Source organism: Plectropomus leopardus, chromosome 19 (genome assembly GCF_026936395.1).
Source record: "Plectropomus leopardus strain MGB_pleo_1.0 chromosome 19, ASM2693639v1, whole genome shotgun sequence".
NCBI classification, from domain to species: domain Eukaryota; kingdom Metazoa; phylum Chordata; class Actinopteri; order Perciformes; family Serranidae; genus Plectropomus; species Plectropomus leopardus.
In genome coordinates this window covers 14,177,603-14,195,158 of record NC_142194.1, presented here as the reverse complement: position 1 = coordinate 14,195,158, position 17,556 = coordinate 14,177,603, and the positions used below count along the sequence as shown (strand labels likewise).

Genomic DNA, 17,556 nt, shown 5'->3' with positions numbered 1-17,556 from the left:
ATTGCCTTCAGCTTGTTCTAATCACGTAGCCCTTGAATTTGCAAATATTTTCATTGTTGCACAATGTGTTGTGTTTGGGACCGTCACTGCTTCAAGAAAGGAAAACAAATTCTCTACAGCAGCCTTAAACACGGATGGGTTATCAGAGCATTGCTCTCAACCAGCTTCTTCCGGGTGTTTTTAAATGTCTTGTGTCCTTTGTTTGTGTGTGTGTTTATATCTTTTGATTTTCAAAGCTGACCGTCTACCCAGCCCTTCAAAACACAAGTAGTTCTCAATTTGTTGGATCTGGTCTAGCATCTCTGTTGCCATAGAAGGAACAATAATTGATAGGTGCTTTCTTGGTAACGGTGTTTGTTTTAGCATTGTGCAAGCAGAAGGCTGTAGGAGGGATTTTTTATTACATGCACTCATTGTATGGTTTGATCTCCTCTAATTTTTCTCCAACCAAAATGTGTTTTTTTTTTTTTTTTTGCCAGAGCTGTTTCTGTCTTCATTGACAGTAAAAGTCTCTAATTTCCAGGACTGAAAAAATTCCAAAAGGCATTCCTCTTCCTGTGCTGTCTCAATTTATTTTGCCTTCAACGTTTTGTATCAGCCTGTGAGGCAGGTTAGCCCAGGTGTGGCCCAGGCTTACATGTTGCCCAACAAGTTGCTAACCCTGTATACTCCCTGTGTCTGCAGTTGGAGGGCAGGGTGGAGGAGCTGCTAAAAGAACTGAAGGAGTCGCGGGATAAACTGATTCACCAGGACCAGGCAGCAAAGGCTGCCCTCCAGCAGATGCAGAAGGAGATGTCCTACAGGCTGGAACAGGTAACTGACACCCAAAATACTGTGAGAGTCTTTGATAAACAGGTCACACAACATAGTTTTACTCCAGTCTGACCCTTATTTGCATGTCTGGCTTTGTTCCAGCTTAGGCTGTCACAGTACTTGATATTTTGGCAAGGCCATGTTTGTCACATTAAAAAAGTTCAATATACCCATTCCAAGGGCACTTTTGTTTTTGGATTTTATTTTATTTTTTGGGGAAATGAACTGTGGAGGATCCCTTAACAAAAGAAATAATAGCTATGCTCTTGCATTAATCCTGTCCTGAATAACTGAAGCTGAAATGAAGATGATAAAGATCCTCTGAGTTTAACAGGTTACACCAACAGAAATTACTACCAAATAGTTCAGGGATAATTGGGCTTATACATTTAACATAAGATGGTATGGGATACTCAGTGTGAGCATTGTTGATGTATTGACATGAGCTCAGCTCCTGTGATCAGAGATGTTCTATAATGAGGACATTTCAGACCACATCACAGCACTCTTTCACAGCAGACTTTTAATTATCCACAACACACACAACATCAATACTTGTATTTGTTAATGCTGTATATAAACAAGAAAATGGATTTCAAATATTTAAGCAAGAGAGTTCTGAGACAATAATCAGTGATTTGAATTTTCATTCCAGATTCCAGATTTGCATTCACATGCACATTTTCATTCGAGAGTGCATAACTAAATGGTGTATATATTCTAAGAGCGCTCTTAATGAAAGGTCCTGCTTCAAAAATATAAATCAGTTTGGAGCGGTAAATGTTTTAATAATGGCAGACTGGCACAAATACATGACTATGTGGGAAACCCTTTCATAACAAAAAAGAAAAGGCTATTGGGTTTACAGTCTCTGTCCCAATTGAATGGTTTGTGCATTGAGTCCTTGTAGGACAAGAGTGCCCATTCTCTCTTGACTAGTCAACAGACTGCAGTATTTCTAGCTCCACCTTTTAGTATCTTTAATAGAATATTATGTGTGTGTGAGGTACCTCAACAGCAGGACAGTATGGAACGGTTCTCTTGGTACCATTAATAACTTTTGACAAAGGAAACTTAAAAATAACCGTTCTAATTTGTAATGAACTGAACTGGACTGCCTGGTGGATATCAGACAAACTGCAGGCTGAGTATCTTCCTCTACAGTGTCTGCAGTATCTCGATCTATGCCTGTGCATCAATATCACTGTCACTGAGTAACTTGTACCAACTTACAGAAAGAAGTGTTGCGTTCATTTTTAGCTAAAATAAAGGCCAAAATTACCAAAAGGGCATGCACAAATCTTTGAAGATGTTTGCACAAAACTAGCAGCTTAACAGTCAGGGTCTTTGCACACCAAACTCTTGTTATTGCAGATTTAATCACTTGTTAAACGAATAGTGCAGGAAAGCACTTTTTTTTTCATCCAGTAATTTCCACACCTGGTTAAAATCATGTAGGGCACTTTTCTCCTGACAATTTTGTCACACTTTTCAATTTTTAATTTCACTGTTCAGTGAACAATAAAAGTTACATTTTGCACTCAGTGGTATCTTTTAAGCCTTCTCCTTTTATCAGTTCTCCCTTGTATTAAGATGGTGAGCCAGTCCTAATCAGCTTTTGCCCCTGAGGTTTAAAAGATTTAAATAAGTTGTTTTAAATAAACTCTAGTATGTGCCGCCTAACTGATAATATCTTTCTTTTCATCTGTTAATAAGTTAATTGTTTAACAAAGTTAATTGTTTCACTGAATATTTGAGACGAGATGGAGCTGTTGTAGGGAAAAGTGACAGCGGTGTGAACTGGCTTGTCTCAGCTTGACTTGAGCTGGCTGACAGTGTCCCGTGGGACTCAGCTTGTCAATGGTCAGTGGCTTGTCATAGAAAGTAAAAGTAAGGCATTGTTTCCACCACCAATCAGCTTGTAGTGAAGTCAAAATGAGTTTGGGTGTGCACGTTTTTCTCAGTAGCCAAGTGCTGTAGCTCACCTGGCACCAAGAAGCACAGGGTTATCATTAGCCATTCCCCTCGTGAAATTATGTCTTGATAAGAAATGTTTTCTCTCCTGACCCTCTTGATTTTCCAAATTTTGCCATTTCTTCATGGCTATTTTAATGCACTACAAATAATATCTAGTTACAAAAAAACATGCTAAAAAAGCTGGGAGTTACAAGGGAAGTACAGATGGTTATTGCTATAGGGACGATACACTGTTTTGTCCAGTTGCATTGGTGTAAACTGGCAGGCTGTTAGAATGTTGCAGGCCATTTTCAACACATTTTATTGTTAATATTTGGTCTGAACTAGGCTTTATACAGTTTCTCCTTCTTTTCCTTGCACCCCTGAAAGTCCAGCTTGTTAGAGTGTACAGTGAAGATTGCACACGAAAGTTTAACCTGACAAACTAAGAAATGGAACATCTCATAGGCATGAGGAATGAACTCACAGGTGTGAGACTAGCCGTGTGTACCACAGTGTGCCCTGGTCTCAAAAGTGCCAGGATAATGAAAGAAGGATTGATAATGAAAATCATTGTTAGTTTCAGCCCTAGGTAGTGTATTAAAACTGCAAAATATGTGTTTAGGAAAGTCTGAGTCCAGGTTAAGGTTGCAGCTCCTATTAGTGATTCCTAAGGAAAACATGACTTTCTTGTGATCTATATCAGCACAAGCAGCTCGGTGACTAAAGAATGTGGGAAGTACATTCAGTAGACCTGTTTCATAATATGAACAACCATTTCAGGTGGGCAAGAAGTCTGATGAGGCACGCCAAGAGAAGGAGGCCATGGTGATGAAATATGTGCGGGGAGAGAAGGAGGCCCTGGACCTGAGGCGGGATAAGGAAGGTTTGGAGAAGAGGCTGAGGGAAGCCACCAAGGAGGTTGACCGCCAAGCCCTCCGAGGAAACCAGCTGGCTCAGGAGAAAGGTCGGCTACAGCAGCTGTATGACGCTAAGGTGAGTACTGTGTCAGCTTTAAGTGCCTTGTTTAATGTGGTATGCGGCAGATTGTTTGAATATAGCTTAACTTGCTGCTAGAGATGGAAAAAGTATACTAACTTTTTCCTGCACATTAGTTGTAAAAATGACTTCACATCAGTATTTATTATTTCTTTCACTTTATGGAAGATGTAGTGAACATTTTTTTGGTGCATACAGATTTTCTGCTGGTCTTTATTACCCTGGTTTGAATCTTCTGTCAGCAGTAAATGTTGGATGCTGCACTTGGATTTGATATACTTATCTGTTCGCTGTCCCGTCCTCCAATACTGTTCCCGCCTCACCCATTTCTCTGTGTTCTCAGGAAGGCGAGGTTAGCAGGTTGACTCGAGAGGTGGAAAAGTTGAAGGAAGAGATTAACTCACATCTCATCAAGGTCAAATGGGCCCAGAACAAACTCAAGACTGAGGCAGATACTCACAAGGTAAAGTAGTGCTATTTATAAAGTGCTATTTTTGTCACTTATTAAGCAATCCTGTTGAGATTAAATATATTTTTTAACAGAATTGTTGTCCAAGTGGAATTTAAAAGTCTAAATAAGTCTTAAATATAACTTGTCCCAACCTTTTTTCCTAAAGGGACCACTTTTCTATTATTGAGTAAATTAATGACCCTAACTGAGTGAAATATCTCATAGATATTTCATATTATATTCACAGGACGGAACATCCAATAATCCGCACAATAAACTTAAGTTGTGAATGCAATAACTGCAGTTTGTATTAAACAAGCGAATTTAGATACATTTTGAGCAGACTATTTCCTGTAAATAATCCACCAGGATTTTTTTATACTATTGTCTGTCTCTTTTTTTCTTTTAAACAATCATACATGCTTAATAGTTTTCTTTTTTGACAAATTCAATTGATGCATTGCCCATATCAGATGTATATGTATATACTTCATAAAAAATCATGGTCAATGTTGATTTTCTTCATTTGGTCTAGAAACCATGCCTGTTGTTTGTCAGACATTTGTGTCTGCTGAGTATTTCCAGGATACAAATGACAACCTCTTCAGTCATTTTATATCTGCAGCCGCTCCATAAAAAAAACACAATTAGATGAGAATTTAAATTTGGGGGCGAAATGAAATGGAGTGAAAATGGTACAGTAATGATCCTGCAAGGAAATAATCATTAACGCTATTTTTGAAGATGTCTATTACGAAATAATGGTTTTATTTTGAACTGCCTCCAAGCAAATACACAACGATAAACAGTGGAAGAAGTCAGGAGTGTCTCAAGGCCACAAGAGCTGAGCTACTAACGTTTCTCTCTCTGTGCTGGTTTGTGTGTTTGATGTGTGTGTAAATCACTCTGTCTGAATTATGTAAGCATCTGCCAGGAAAAGAAGTCACAAACAGAAACCTTTTGCAAATCTCTAGGTTTATACAGTCCAGGCTTTGATTTAAAGCGATATTGCCTTTTTTTGAGTGCCATAATTGCAAAAGCATGTTTTTGTTGTTTACCTGTGTGCAGGAAACTAAAGACAAACTGAGAGAGACCACTTCCAAATTGGCCCAGGCCAAAGAGGAAACTGAACAGATCCGCAAGAACTGTCAGGACATGATTCGAACATACCAGGTCTGTGATATTATCATATTGATTCATTAGTTTGCTTAGGGCTAAGAATGTAAACAAATAATATATATCTGCGTCTGAGAAACAGTGCATGTCTGGATTTGTCGGATGCTGTTACAGATTGCATGTTTTTGTTGAGCTGTAAGTATTAGTCGATTAGTAGATTGACAGAAAATTAATTGGCAACAGTTTTGACAAGTTAATAATCAGTTCAGTCCTTTTTTTAAGCAAGGAGAACATTTGCTGGTTTTATGCCTCCTCATATGAAAATGTTATGCTTATATACATCATACATAATAAACTCAATAGCTTTGGATTTTTGGACTTCTGGTCGCATATTACAGGCACTATTCAATATTTTCTGACATTTTAATGACAAGATGATTAATCAAGAAAATAACTAAGAATAATTGATGATGAAAATTAGAGTCCTTGTTTTTTGGTTTATTACTCTGAGTGAATTGAGCAATTGGTCAAATAATTAATTAACTGGAAGGAGGTGATAAAACTTGCCGCTGTATCACATATTATGCTCTCACAAGGCATGAATGACGCTGTATACATGTCATAAATTTTTTGTTGTAGAACACAAAAAGATGCGATTCCGTGAGATAAAATTGAACTTCAATGATTCTGCGTCATGAGAATGGCAGTTTTCATTTATACCTTGTGATGGTGGTAAAGAGCTGCTGTAGTTTTCTCTCTGTGGCGGAAATATTTTGTGGTACTGTCTACTGTCTTTCACCAGAAGTGTGTTATCAGAGCATACACTGCACAGTGACAGCACATACAAGAACAAGACATTAAAAAAGACAACATCTGAAACTAAAAAAAAAAAATAGAATAAAATATTTTAAAATAAAAATATAAATATAAACGCAACACAAATATAAATATTGATAGCATGTTTAAAAATATAAATATACTGCTGTAACTTACACCATGTAACTAATAAGAAACAGGGTTGAACTGAACTAAAACCAAAATGAACCCCAGACAGGTTTACTGTGGATCCTTCAAAAGTATTGAAGTTAATTTAAAAATAAGGCCTTAATTGGTATTAAAATCTCTCTAAAAAAAAAGAAATTCTACGACATGGGAAGCAGGACTTTATGAACTCGGTTTTTCTGATGTTGGATTGTAAAATCTGGACACCAAATCCCTTTCACATTATTGTCACTTAGAAAGTCATGTTTTTGTTACAATGAATATTTGGACAAAATTTTGTGTAACTCCACATATTGATATGGGTTTATGTTTTTATTTTCTCTAATATTGTTTTTTTTTGTTTGTTTGTGGTTTTTTTTTAAATTGGTCTTTAATTTAATTCTGTGTGGCATTACAAATGCCTTTAAGCATCTCTAAAAAAATCTTAAATCCCACTTGCCATAAGCTATAGGAACCCTGCCACATATATTTGTTGCAAACTTATGTTTTGGTGTCTAATTGTTCTTATCAGTTGCTTCCTTTTTCCCATGTCTTCTTTTAAATCACAAATCCCCCTTTCTTCCAAGTTAGCCACTTTCTTATGTCAGCCCCTCTTTTACTGTTGTTTTGGCTTCTTCATTCTCCCTGTCACCCTGGCTATTGTCTTGTTTTTGACTTTCTTTTATCTCTCTCTCTCTCTCCCAGGAGTCAGAGGAACTCAAGTCCAATGAGCTGGATGCTAAACTGAGGGAGACCAAAGGAGAGCTGGAGAAACACAAGCAGGAACAAACAGACCAATTAGAGGTGCCAGCCACTGTGCACACACACATACAAACGCCTTCTTGCACACATGTATCCTTGCAAGAAGTCATTAGTGTGTATACATTAGCTCAAAGTGACCAGTGCGTGGGCGCTTAGAATCCTGGACAAAATGTGATGCTAAGCAGCTTTACCACAAACAACAGTAGTTTATACCTTTGCTGCAAACATATGTGCTGGTGATTTGTGTTTCTATTTGTATCTATGTGATGATCATCAGAAAAAACCCCAAATAAACACTAATAGAGGTTTCCTATTAATTTAAAATTACAGATTCGCTTTGTCCCGCCAGGCCAGTCGTCAGCCTTTTATCGATGGTCTCAATGCCAGCACTTCTAGTAAAAATGTTTATTTTCAGCTGTTTTCATCAGTTTGAGAGGTGTAATTGCTTTAAGTAGGAATGAGTACCAAACTGGCACATAGGCTCTACAGGCAGACACGCATGCACACTAGCACAGACGTGGACTCAATCCAAACACAATGGCCTGTTTTTCTCTCTGGCTCATTCTGAGGGGAATCACTTTAAAAATACACGGCCTAGAAATAATCAATATGGAGGCTGCGGGTTTAAACAGCAGCCCAGAAGACATCACCCATTTCTCGCCATCTTTCCACAGCTTGGTTCCTTTCTCCAGAGTTTTCACATGTCCTTAAAATTAAGGTCACAAATGTCAGGCCTTAAATATGAATTTTGATGTATTAAGATTAGATGAAAGTTTTTTTTTTTAACCCCTATCTAAGATTTTTGTCAGATTTTTAGTCTTAAAAACAGGGTTCCCACAGTCATGGAAAAAATAAAGTCATGGAATTTTACAATCACATTTTACAGGCCTGGAAAAGTCATGGAATAATTAAAAATCAATCATTCTGCCAAAAAAAAAAAAATGTTGTGGGTAATAAATTTTACAGAAAACTTTTATGGATAGCATTCCATGTAATGTAAAATAATGCCAAATTTATTTTCTGTAGCTGGTGATTTAACGTTATATGCATTGATGTCTGACAGCGTTTTACCATCATATGTTTCTTAATTTTCTCCCTGTGTTTTGTCTCTCCCTTCATCTATATCAGTTAGCTGAAATCATGTTTAAATAGAGGTTTAATCTGATATGATTTAAAAAACGCTAGGTAAGTTTGACAAGAAAATATGAATTGTTATGGGTCCTTGAAAAGTCATTGAAATGCTTTTGAAATTTTGTCTATGAAAATGTGTGGGAACCCTGTTAAAAGATTAATACAGTTTAATTTAAACACCGTGGTGTCAGAGATTCTGTTATACAGCACATCTTCCAGCTGTGATATACAGTTATTGTAGGTCTATCACTGAGCAGATTATTTTTAGGAGCGGTTTTACAATGTAGGATCTCAGTTTTGGTAAATATTTCTGACCTGCTAATGAATAAATTGGCCCAAATCTGTGTTTATTTTAATATATGTGTTTTGCTCAAGCTATGATGCAGCTCAGTCATAAATAATGCAAACAAAACAATTGGGTCTCCATTTCTGTGTGGGTGTTAAAATGGGATGAGAAGGGATGAATGGAGGAAACAAACAGTACATTTGCCAGCATCATCATCATTACTCACATGTTGTCTTGGATACTAATAACTTATTGGAAAACTGGAGGTTGTACCTTTATTGGCTTTGTTAAAAAGATCAGACAAAACATTATTCAGCCTTTCTTTGGCATGTGTAATGACTGCATAAGCAAAGTATTGTTAATAAATGTCGAACTTGGATTGTCAGGAAATGCATCAGCAATGAAATGATGCAACTGCCTGATTTTTTGAAAAATGTGCCTGTTAAGTATGACTGAGGGTTAAGTTGATGGGTAAAACTATTGAACTGAATTGTCACTGTGTATTAAGTCTTAGTCATCACACTCAGAACTGGCAGATCATTAAAAAAACAAAACATATCTTTTTCAATTAGATAAAATTACAGTTGCTTTTATGAAGAGGCTCAAAGTAAAAAAAAACCAAAAAAAACAGTGGATGCATAGCTAACATAGGACTTATTGTATTTGGCAGGTGCATCGAGTGAAGGCCAAAGAGCTGGATGACCTGAAAAGGAGTTACAAAGAGGGCATGGATGAGCTCATCACTTTGCGAACCAAGGTTTGTCATACAGATAAGTGCTTGGACATCAGTGTGTGTGAACATGATACCAGCAGGTTTTGAGGTTAATTAAGGGCATGTCTTCTGCAGTTAAAGTGTCTGGAGGACGAGCGTCCACGCTGGGAGGACGAACTGAGCAAGTACAGGGAGATCATCAACCGTCAGAAAGCTGAAATCGGACGCCAGAGAGAAAAGCTTGAGGAGATCACCGCGCTCCAGGAGCAGAGTCAACGGTACAAACATGCACTCTCACAGCGATCATGCAGGACGAGGGCTAATAGTAAAGCTCAAGCACTGACACATTGCAGCAGTAAATGTAAAAATCCACACATACACACGCTAAAGAGCGAAGTCCATCATACCGACTTTAGTATCAGTACTGTATGTTTGTAAATTTGCATAGTCAAATGTAGAGGTCACATACTTTGTTTTGTTTCAAGGTGTTACCCCATCATAACTACAACTGCAACTAATGATTATTTTAATAGTCAATTAACCTGTCACTGATTTTTCATAGAAAATCGATCAGTTTTTGCCTATAAGATATCAGAAAATTGTGAAAAATGTTGATCAGCGTTTCCCTAAGCCCAATATGAGGCCTTCAGATGTCTTGTTTTGTCCACGACCCAAAAATATTCAGTTCATGGAGGAGTAAAGGAACCAGAAAATATCTACATTTAAGAAACTGGAATCTGAGAATTTTCACTCTTTTCAAAAAAATGAGAAATTCCTCAAACCGCCTAATCGATCATCAAATTAATTGCTGCAGCTCTGATCACAACAACATCATTTTGTGCTTCTGTTCAAATGTGGAGATGGCTCTGAGTGTAAAACTCATTTCCTGACATTGTTTTTTTGCTAATTTCTCCTCTCAGTTTAAGATGTGTTTAACTCTTAGAAACTTTTCTTTTGCTGCTCTCAGATGCCAAAGTAAATAAATTTTTGAGCCAGAGTATACTGGTTTGATTTCGTTCAGAACATGGGGAAAAAAGGAAATGAGCAACTTGGTAAGATATGTCCTCCTAGTTCATTTATAAATTTTAGTTTTTGTTTTTTTACTTTTTACTAATTTCTTGCTCATTTTTGGTTTCTTATTAAGTTGCTCATTGCCTTTTTTCCATGTTTTTGAAAGATCTCAACCCAACTGGCTCAGTTTTCAAGGGGTTATGTAAATTCAACTGTGTGTGGTGTAGGTTAACTTTCAGGCCAGTGTCAGTTCTTGAGATGTGCATCTGTATCAGTGCGGTTCTTATCCCTTTTTTCTTTCTTTTTTTTCAGGTACATTTTCGCAGCATTAAAGATAGGCCAGAGACAGATATAGCACACAGGCAGGAGGGGACTCAGGTCCCTCTGTGGGTGTGTGGCTCTGCCGGCCATGTGCAGATTACTTGATAGAGAAACTTTTCTTATTGAGATTCTGCTTTCTATGTGAGCCAGAGTACCATAAGTAGGTGGCGCCAACCCAATTAGATTTATGCAAAAGCTTCTCTCATTTTTTCTGGCTGTCATGTTGAGCAGCAGGACTCCCCCCCGCCCCCACTCGCAGCAACATTTTTAGTTGTTGGCAAAGAAATAATAATTGATGCCACCAGTTCTGTGGTCCACTACCAGTGAAGATTGTGACCTTCATCCTGAAACTTTATCTTTGGCTCATTTTGCTAGTTATTTTGTAAATCAGAAATTAACTGTTTCAGCTGTAAACAAACGAATCATCCCACTCAATAGTGCATTGATGTTTGTTTTTGATTTGGGAATTTCAAACATGTAAAAAAGAAAATAGAGAAATTATCATACAAACATGCAGACTGACATATATTTACAGACAATTGAAAAAAACCCAACCTACTCTACCTAACCCACAAGAAAAATAACACACTTGATGACTTGGTTTACATATTTAAAAAGGAGTGAGAGGAAGTACAAACTTATTTACATATCACAGTGTATGAATAACAAAAAATAACTACTCTAGCTGAGGAAATGACTTAAACTAAAGAAAATTATTTATATTATGATTTAACAACTTGGACACTCAGTTGCAGAGTTAGAAATCACAAAGGTGCCAATTGTTAAATATAATTGCCTGTTTACTGTGCAATTTTAATGTGTAACTGTACCGCTATGCTACGCATTTGCATTTTTAGTGTGAGTTTTTGTCTGTATTTTCACCTTGCCAATCATTTTTTTGTCCCGCAGTGATAAACAGGAGATTATTTCTCTTCGTGAGGAAGTGGACGGCCTGACCAACCAGATGGCTGACCTCCAGCGGGATGTACAAGGCAGCAGGGAGCGTGAAGCTGAGTTACTGGGCTTCACTGAGAAACTGAGCAGCAAGAACGCCCAGCTCCAATCAGAAAGTAACTCACTGCAGACTCATCTGGATCAGCTCAACAGCAGCTTTACAGAGCTCCAAGCAAAGCTGGAGGAGACCAACAGGCTACTAGATGATAAGGTCAGTGAACTTTAATCACAAAGTGACAGAGTGAGACATAGCAGTGGTACATAACAGCTGAGTTGTCTGATCTGGAACATACAGTGTCCTTGAACAGGGACATTTTTGGGCTTGACATTTGGGAGAAAACCTTAAAATAATGTTTTCTATATATATTCTTTCTCTATTCAGCCACAGGTTGCTAGGCTGTGAATTTGCTTTCGAAAGCACTCATAACTATCGTGTCTTACAGCTCTATCATGGCTGTTATTGCATCATTACTCTGACCCCCCCCCCCCATCTCCATTAATCCTGCAGTCACGGCTGCTGAAACAGGAAGAAGTGCTGAGGCAGCAGGAGGTACAGGGCCTGCAGGAAGAGCGGGCAGCACTGCAGACAGAGGTGGCCCAACTAAAAACCAGAGTTGAAGAGCTGAGGGATGAGCTGGTGACTCAGAAAAGGAAACAAGCTGCCAACATCAAGGACCTGACAAAACAACTAACACAAGGTTAGAAAAAAAAGTGTACAGTATACCTCTGTAGTTCCTTCATGGTACAGTACCCAACTTAATGTAATATTTCATTAGCAGACAGGAGGATTACACCTTATAAGACCCATTTAGAGTAGGGCGCTTCTACACCAATAGCTCAGAAGACTCTGTGTGATTGGAGGGATTAAGTTCCAACATTTTTGCTTCTTTCATTTGGTTTGTTTTTTCAAGAGCACCAAACACTATAAAGTATAATGAAAAGAAAACTTGATACAGTCTTGTAGTTGGGGCCTAGTTCATTCCTATGACAGTTGGTGAAAGACGTTCAGTGTATGCGAATGATTGGAACTGCTTTGACACTGTAAGGTTCATAGAGCAGGCCGACCCAGCTGCTTTCGGTTTAGCACTCTGCTCTCTCGAATGGGGATAGAATTCTTCGGTCATGTGGCTCTTTTTGACTTTCCAAATGTTATCAGACCAAATGAATCAGTTTTTGATTGTGAGATGAGTCAATTAGCAACAAAAATGTGATTTACAAACGTGTCTTTGCATGCATTTTCAAAATGTATCTTTTCTGTTTAGAATGTGGAGAATTTATATTAAACATAGTATCCAAGAAAAAATTCACCTCTATTTTTATATTCCGGCGACTCTTAGCAATTCGTAAACTACCATAGTCAGTATCCAGCAAGTTTTTGCATGTACTGTAAGCTACCATATATGCAAATAGACTCATCAGTTCCTCACTGCAATTTGTTTGCTGCTTGGAAACATCACGGTTGATATTCAGGTCCAGCACATCGCATTTAAATTAATGTCTCTAAAAATATAGGACATAAAATTCAGTGTAACATCATGAAACATTAACTTGAACATTTTCTTCTGAACTCCAGTTTTGCTGTGGCAATTCAAAAGTGTGTGATTCTAAGAAAAGCAGATAATATGTTTAATAAGTTATGAATAGAATTGCTGTAAATTAGAGAAACAAGGGCATTCAGCAATGTTTAGAGAGCTAGTGTTCCTCTCATGCTAGTATTATACTTAACAGTGTGAGTCAGTTTCCCCTGCTTGGTTCTCTGGGCATACACAGTAAGCACAAGGAATTAAGTTCAGCAGTGCCGTTATCTCATTAACAGGAGCTTTTCACTTTTTGCATGTAGGACAGACAGACATATTTATTAGGAGAGCTTGTGATCATTCATCAGTTTTGCCCTTACAGATTTTGACTGCAGCACAGTCATTTTAAGCCTTTGTTGATGCAAAAAAGGTTTGCTGAGCATGCACTCTTCTTCTAAAGCAGCCTGCATCACCTTAATTCATAGAGACACCTTCACAGAGCAAAACTCAGCAAGTTTAGTCAAGCGATAATGCTTAGCGCCACCTTTCATCTCACATTTTTGTGGGCCTCTGCCTCCAATAATTTGTTTGTAAGATTTCATTTTTGCATGCTGTTTTTTAAGTCTAAACCCCAGTCAGTATTGTCTATTGCTTTGTGTTGAAGTGATTAGTTGAGAAATCAAGGTGATCAACAGAAAATCTGTTTCCTACTTCTGACAGCTTTGATATCAGTTGATTGTCTATATAATAGGAGAAAATACCAAATGTTCCTTGTTATAGCTTTTTAAATGCAAAGAATTTCTTGCTTGTCTCTACTGATATATTTGAACTGAATATTTTAAGGGCTTTATTGACTGTTGGTCGGACAAGCAGTGACATTTTTGGCAGCGCTTTTTATCTACATTACATCTTGGCTACCTGCTTGAAGATGTGTGTTTAACTCACGTACAGCTTATCTTGAGTGATGACGTTTAGAAAGCAGCAGGCTGATCAATGGCTTTAGTTCCATGCAACAACAGCTGCTTAACAAGCTCTGATGAAATGGTCTGGAACCGGCACTTTTTTGACTTAATGTCCTTTATCAAATTCCCGATTATTATGCTTTTTTATAACATTTTGCATGTTTTTATGTCATTGTTGTTTTAAATGTGTTTTTTTATACTCTTTTGTACTAATTTGTGCAAAGCAGATTCCCCTTGGGGCAATAAAGGTTTCATTCATTCCTTCATTCATTCAAATTTCACCTTTTTTTTCCTGATACATCTCTGGCTGTTCATCTGTTTTAGTAAATGGATGAATGTTTCCAAAGTGTTCTTGTGCTTTTCTATCCCAAAAGAAACAGAACATTAGAACATTATGGATTTAGTTAGTTAGTTACAGGTCATTATGCAGTGGGTCCACTAGTTTGGCCCATTTGAGATAAAACTGGGCTTTATGTGTTCCATTAGCTAAAATGATTTTGAAATCACGCAGACTTATTGATTTTAGTCTCTCTGTTTGACAGTTATTTACTTTCTCTTCTTCTACAGCCCGAAAGAGACTGGAGCAGGTTGAAAATGGAGGCGGCGACCGAGATGCCAGCAGTATGGGCAGTCGCTCAAGCTCCTCAGGTACTGCCACTGGATTTGGTTAGTATTTAACACAAATGGAATTCATTTGATAAAAGTATTCTGTTTTTCCAATGTTGTTCCTGTAAAGTTTCTTTTGGGTGGCATAAATATGCCTTGAAAAACAGGTAGTGTTTAAAAAAGGCAATATAAAGGGTATTTGTTCTTTTGTTTATAAAAAATTATAGCTGGCACGTGACCAGAGACAGAATAATTAAAAACTCTCTAAGTTAAGGTTGATATCCCTGCCTTCCATTTCCCAGGCTCCTTGAACGCACGCCACGGTGGGAGCAGTGGTGTTGAAGAGCGATCACCAGAGAGCCAGTCGGGCCCTTCAGTGGTGGTCGTGGACAGCTTCCCAGAGGTTGACAAGACTGTGCTGGTGGAGCGCATTGTCCGTCTGCAAAAAGCCCTGGCTCGCAAGCAAGAAAAGATTGAGTTCATGGAGGATCACATCAAGCAACTGGTGGAGGAGATCCGCAAAAAGACCAAGTGAGTGGCATGGACCAAAGTACGGGGAGCAGAGAAAGAGAGATGGCGAGAGCATTTTCATTATTTTTATTTTTTTTTCTTACAGCTATATAAAATGCTAAATTATTTTGTTTTCAGCAGCAGTTTGACTCTAAAATGCAGGGTGTTTAGATTTCACCCCAGCAGAGGAGGATGGTCTATCCTGCTTAAACAAAACTGACAGATGCATTAAGTTATAGACACAGTGTTTCAGACCCCGCCGCAGTTTTAATGCATCAGTGCATTAATGACACAGTTTTGCTAAAGGTTGTCAAGCTCTTAGCACCGTGACTTGTATAATACATACAAAACAGCAAGCCACAACCAGCAGATATTAAACGACACAGGAGGAGTCAGCGAAATATAAAAAGTCACTCACTGAAGCGAGATTCAGCGTGCTCCACTACCACTCAGTGATTACTCTTACAAAGTTCAAGTAACAAATAGTGTGTGTTCTGGTGCTCTGAAACATCCTGTAAAAACTTGTTGGGCCACAATTTGTGTGACCTTCCTTAAAGAAAAGTAGCAACACCTTGTGAAAAAGCCTTCAGTGTAGCACAGGAGTGAGAGCAGTTTCTTGTGGCTGTGTGAATGTGTTAAAGGGAAAAAAGTACTATAGTCATGCAGTGTGTTTTCTTAGTTCCACATGTCAAACACAGCTCTTAGCATGTGGGTTCAGTTTTGCAGATAGGTATAGTGAGCTGATACCAGGGTTGAGTGATATGTTAAAATTTTCCAGCTGGCTGTTGTCACAAGCTCTTTGCGCTTTTTAAGTCTAATAAATAAACAAAATAAACTATAAACTACTATAAACTACAACTATTTTACTCATTTAACTGAAAAAAACAACCCTACACCTTCTGAATTCAATTTTTTCTTTTAGCAAACTACAACTAGCGTCAGCCAAATTACCTTGTTAGGTCATTGCAACACACACTTCATTTAAACTTGACCAGAAAAAACTAGATACCATCTTTTGATGGGATTACTTCAGCCACAGAAGAGGAATCTGCATTCTAAAGCAAATGTTGGGTCATAAGTGCAAAGTGAAGCTTCGAATGGCCCCTTCCCTGCTTCGTAATCCACTACTTCTGTCCCCTTTCTGAGACCACACCCATCTTCGAACTTGGCATTCATTACGATCTTAAGTAAGCATCTTGCATAGTTGTGATGCTATCATGTTGACAAAATCTGCCCCCAGACAGACAGAGCTATGAACACCTGGCTAAGTAAAGCGCCTCTGTGGTTGTTCCCTCTACAGTCGGTCTATCAGATCCACATTTTACAATGATGACACACACAGACTCGCAAGGTGAAAACATTACCAGCCGTCATGACACTGTCGTAGCTTGTCTTGCATAGCCAGACCTATCCCCACGCTGAAGTCCCATCGCCTAACCTTAGTACCCTGAAATGTTCTGTAGAAACTTTTACAGACACAATTTGTGTGACCTGCTTTAAAGAAAAGTAGCAACACCTTGTGTACAGTAACATCAGTAGTTATTCCAGTGTAGCACAGAAGTGAGAGCAGAGGGAAAAAGCACTTAATGCAGTGTATTTGTCTTAGTTATACATGTTAAACACAACTCTTATAGTACTTGGTTGTAGTGTTGCAGATACAAGTTTTCTTTAAAATATTTCAACACACCATGCCTCACTCCCTGGTGTGCTGCTGCTTCAGTTCACCTTGACAAAACGCTGTATGCTTACACACACAGTTTATGTCCTCCTACCCCCCACTGTGTGTCTCATCTTGAGATTCTAACTCATGCGCCGCACTTCTGAATCGTGACAAACTTCACTCGAAGCTATTTATAGTCAAGCCGATCAAGGGAGGGAAGAATGCCTCAGTATGGATCCTTAATGAGGACCTATCCATATTCATGGCCATCACCTAAACTAAAGAGACAGTGCAAAGGATGTTAGAGCTATCTTAATCACATCACTGCGTTATGTATAGGTAAGGCCTTGAAGTAGATTGGGGAACAATGTCAGGAAAAAATGGGGTGTGGATATGAAATCCAAAACATAGAATCTCCTAGGTAGAATCAGAGGGATGCAAGACATGTTGACATGTTTCTGTAATGAGAGAAATCTTATTCATTGATCAGTACAGCTCGCTCCAAACAATCATTAACACTGCCAGATGATAATCACAATGCTCAGAGATATCCAATCCTCCCTACTTGATTCTTCTTGGATCATTCCACTTCTCACTTGTTTCCTACAAGCTATATGCTTGTATTGAATCCATTAGCCTCAACCTACATTACAAGAGTTAAAATTGAGGACGAATCCCACGGTTGCTGGGCTAAATTTAGCACTGCAAAAATCTCAGCTAAGCAGCGGGTGGTGGGGTGGGGGTGGTATTGCACTACCCTGAATGTGGATGTGAATTTGTGCCTTTCTGTCCCTATCCCTCCAGGACA

At 38.3% G+C, this 17,556-nt stretch overlaps 1 protein-coding gene across 3 annotated transcripts in view; it reads left to right on the top strand.

The window, feature by feature from the left end:
- The window catches only part of ccdc186 (coiled-coil domain-containing protein 186), a 38,308-nt gene that overhangs the window by 4,681 nt on the left and 16,071 nt on the right, over positions 1-17,556 (top strand). For 2 of the 3 annotated variants that reach the window (XM_042507512.2, XM_088069859.1), the window contains 11 exons: positions 685-813; positions 3,553-3,765; positions 4,112-4,231; positions 5,288-5,392; positions 7,022-7,120; positions 9,166-9,252; positions 9,343-9,485; positions 11,449-11,704; positions 12,002-12,191; positions 14,540-14,638; positions 14,881-15,109. In XM_042507512.2, coding sequence (XP_042363446.2) covers positions 685-813; positions 3,553-3,765; positions 4,112-4,231; positions 5,288-5,392; positions 7,022-7,120; positions 9,166-9,252; positions 9,343-9,485; positions 11,449-11,704; positions 12,002-12,191; positions 14,540-14,638; positions 14,881-15,109 — 1,670 coding nt within the window. The remainder of the gene's footprint in view (positions 1-684; positions 814-3,552; positions 3,766-4,111; positions 4,232-5,287; positions 5,393-7,021; positions 7,121-9,165; positions 9,253-9,342; positions 9,486-11,448; positions 11,705-12,001; positions 12,192-14,539; positions 14,639-14,880; positions 15,110-17,556) is intronic. The other variant, XM_088069860.1, reaches the window with a different exon arrangement.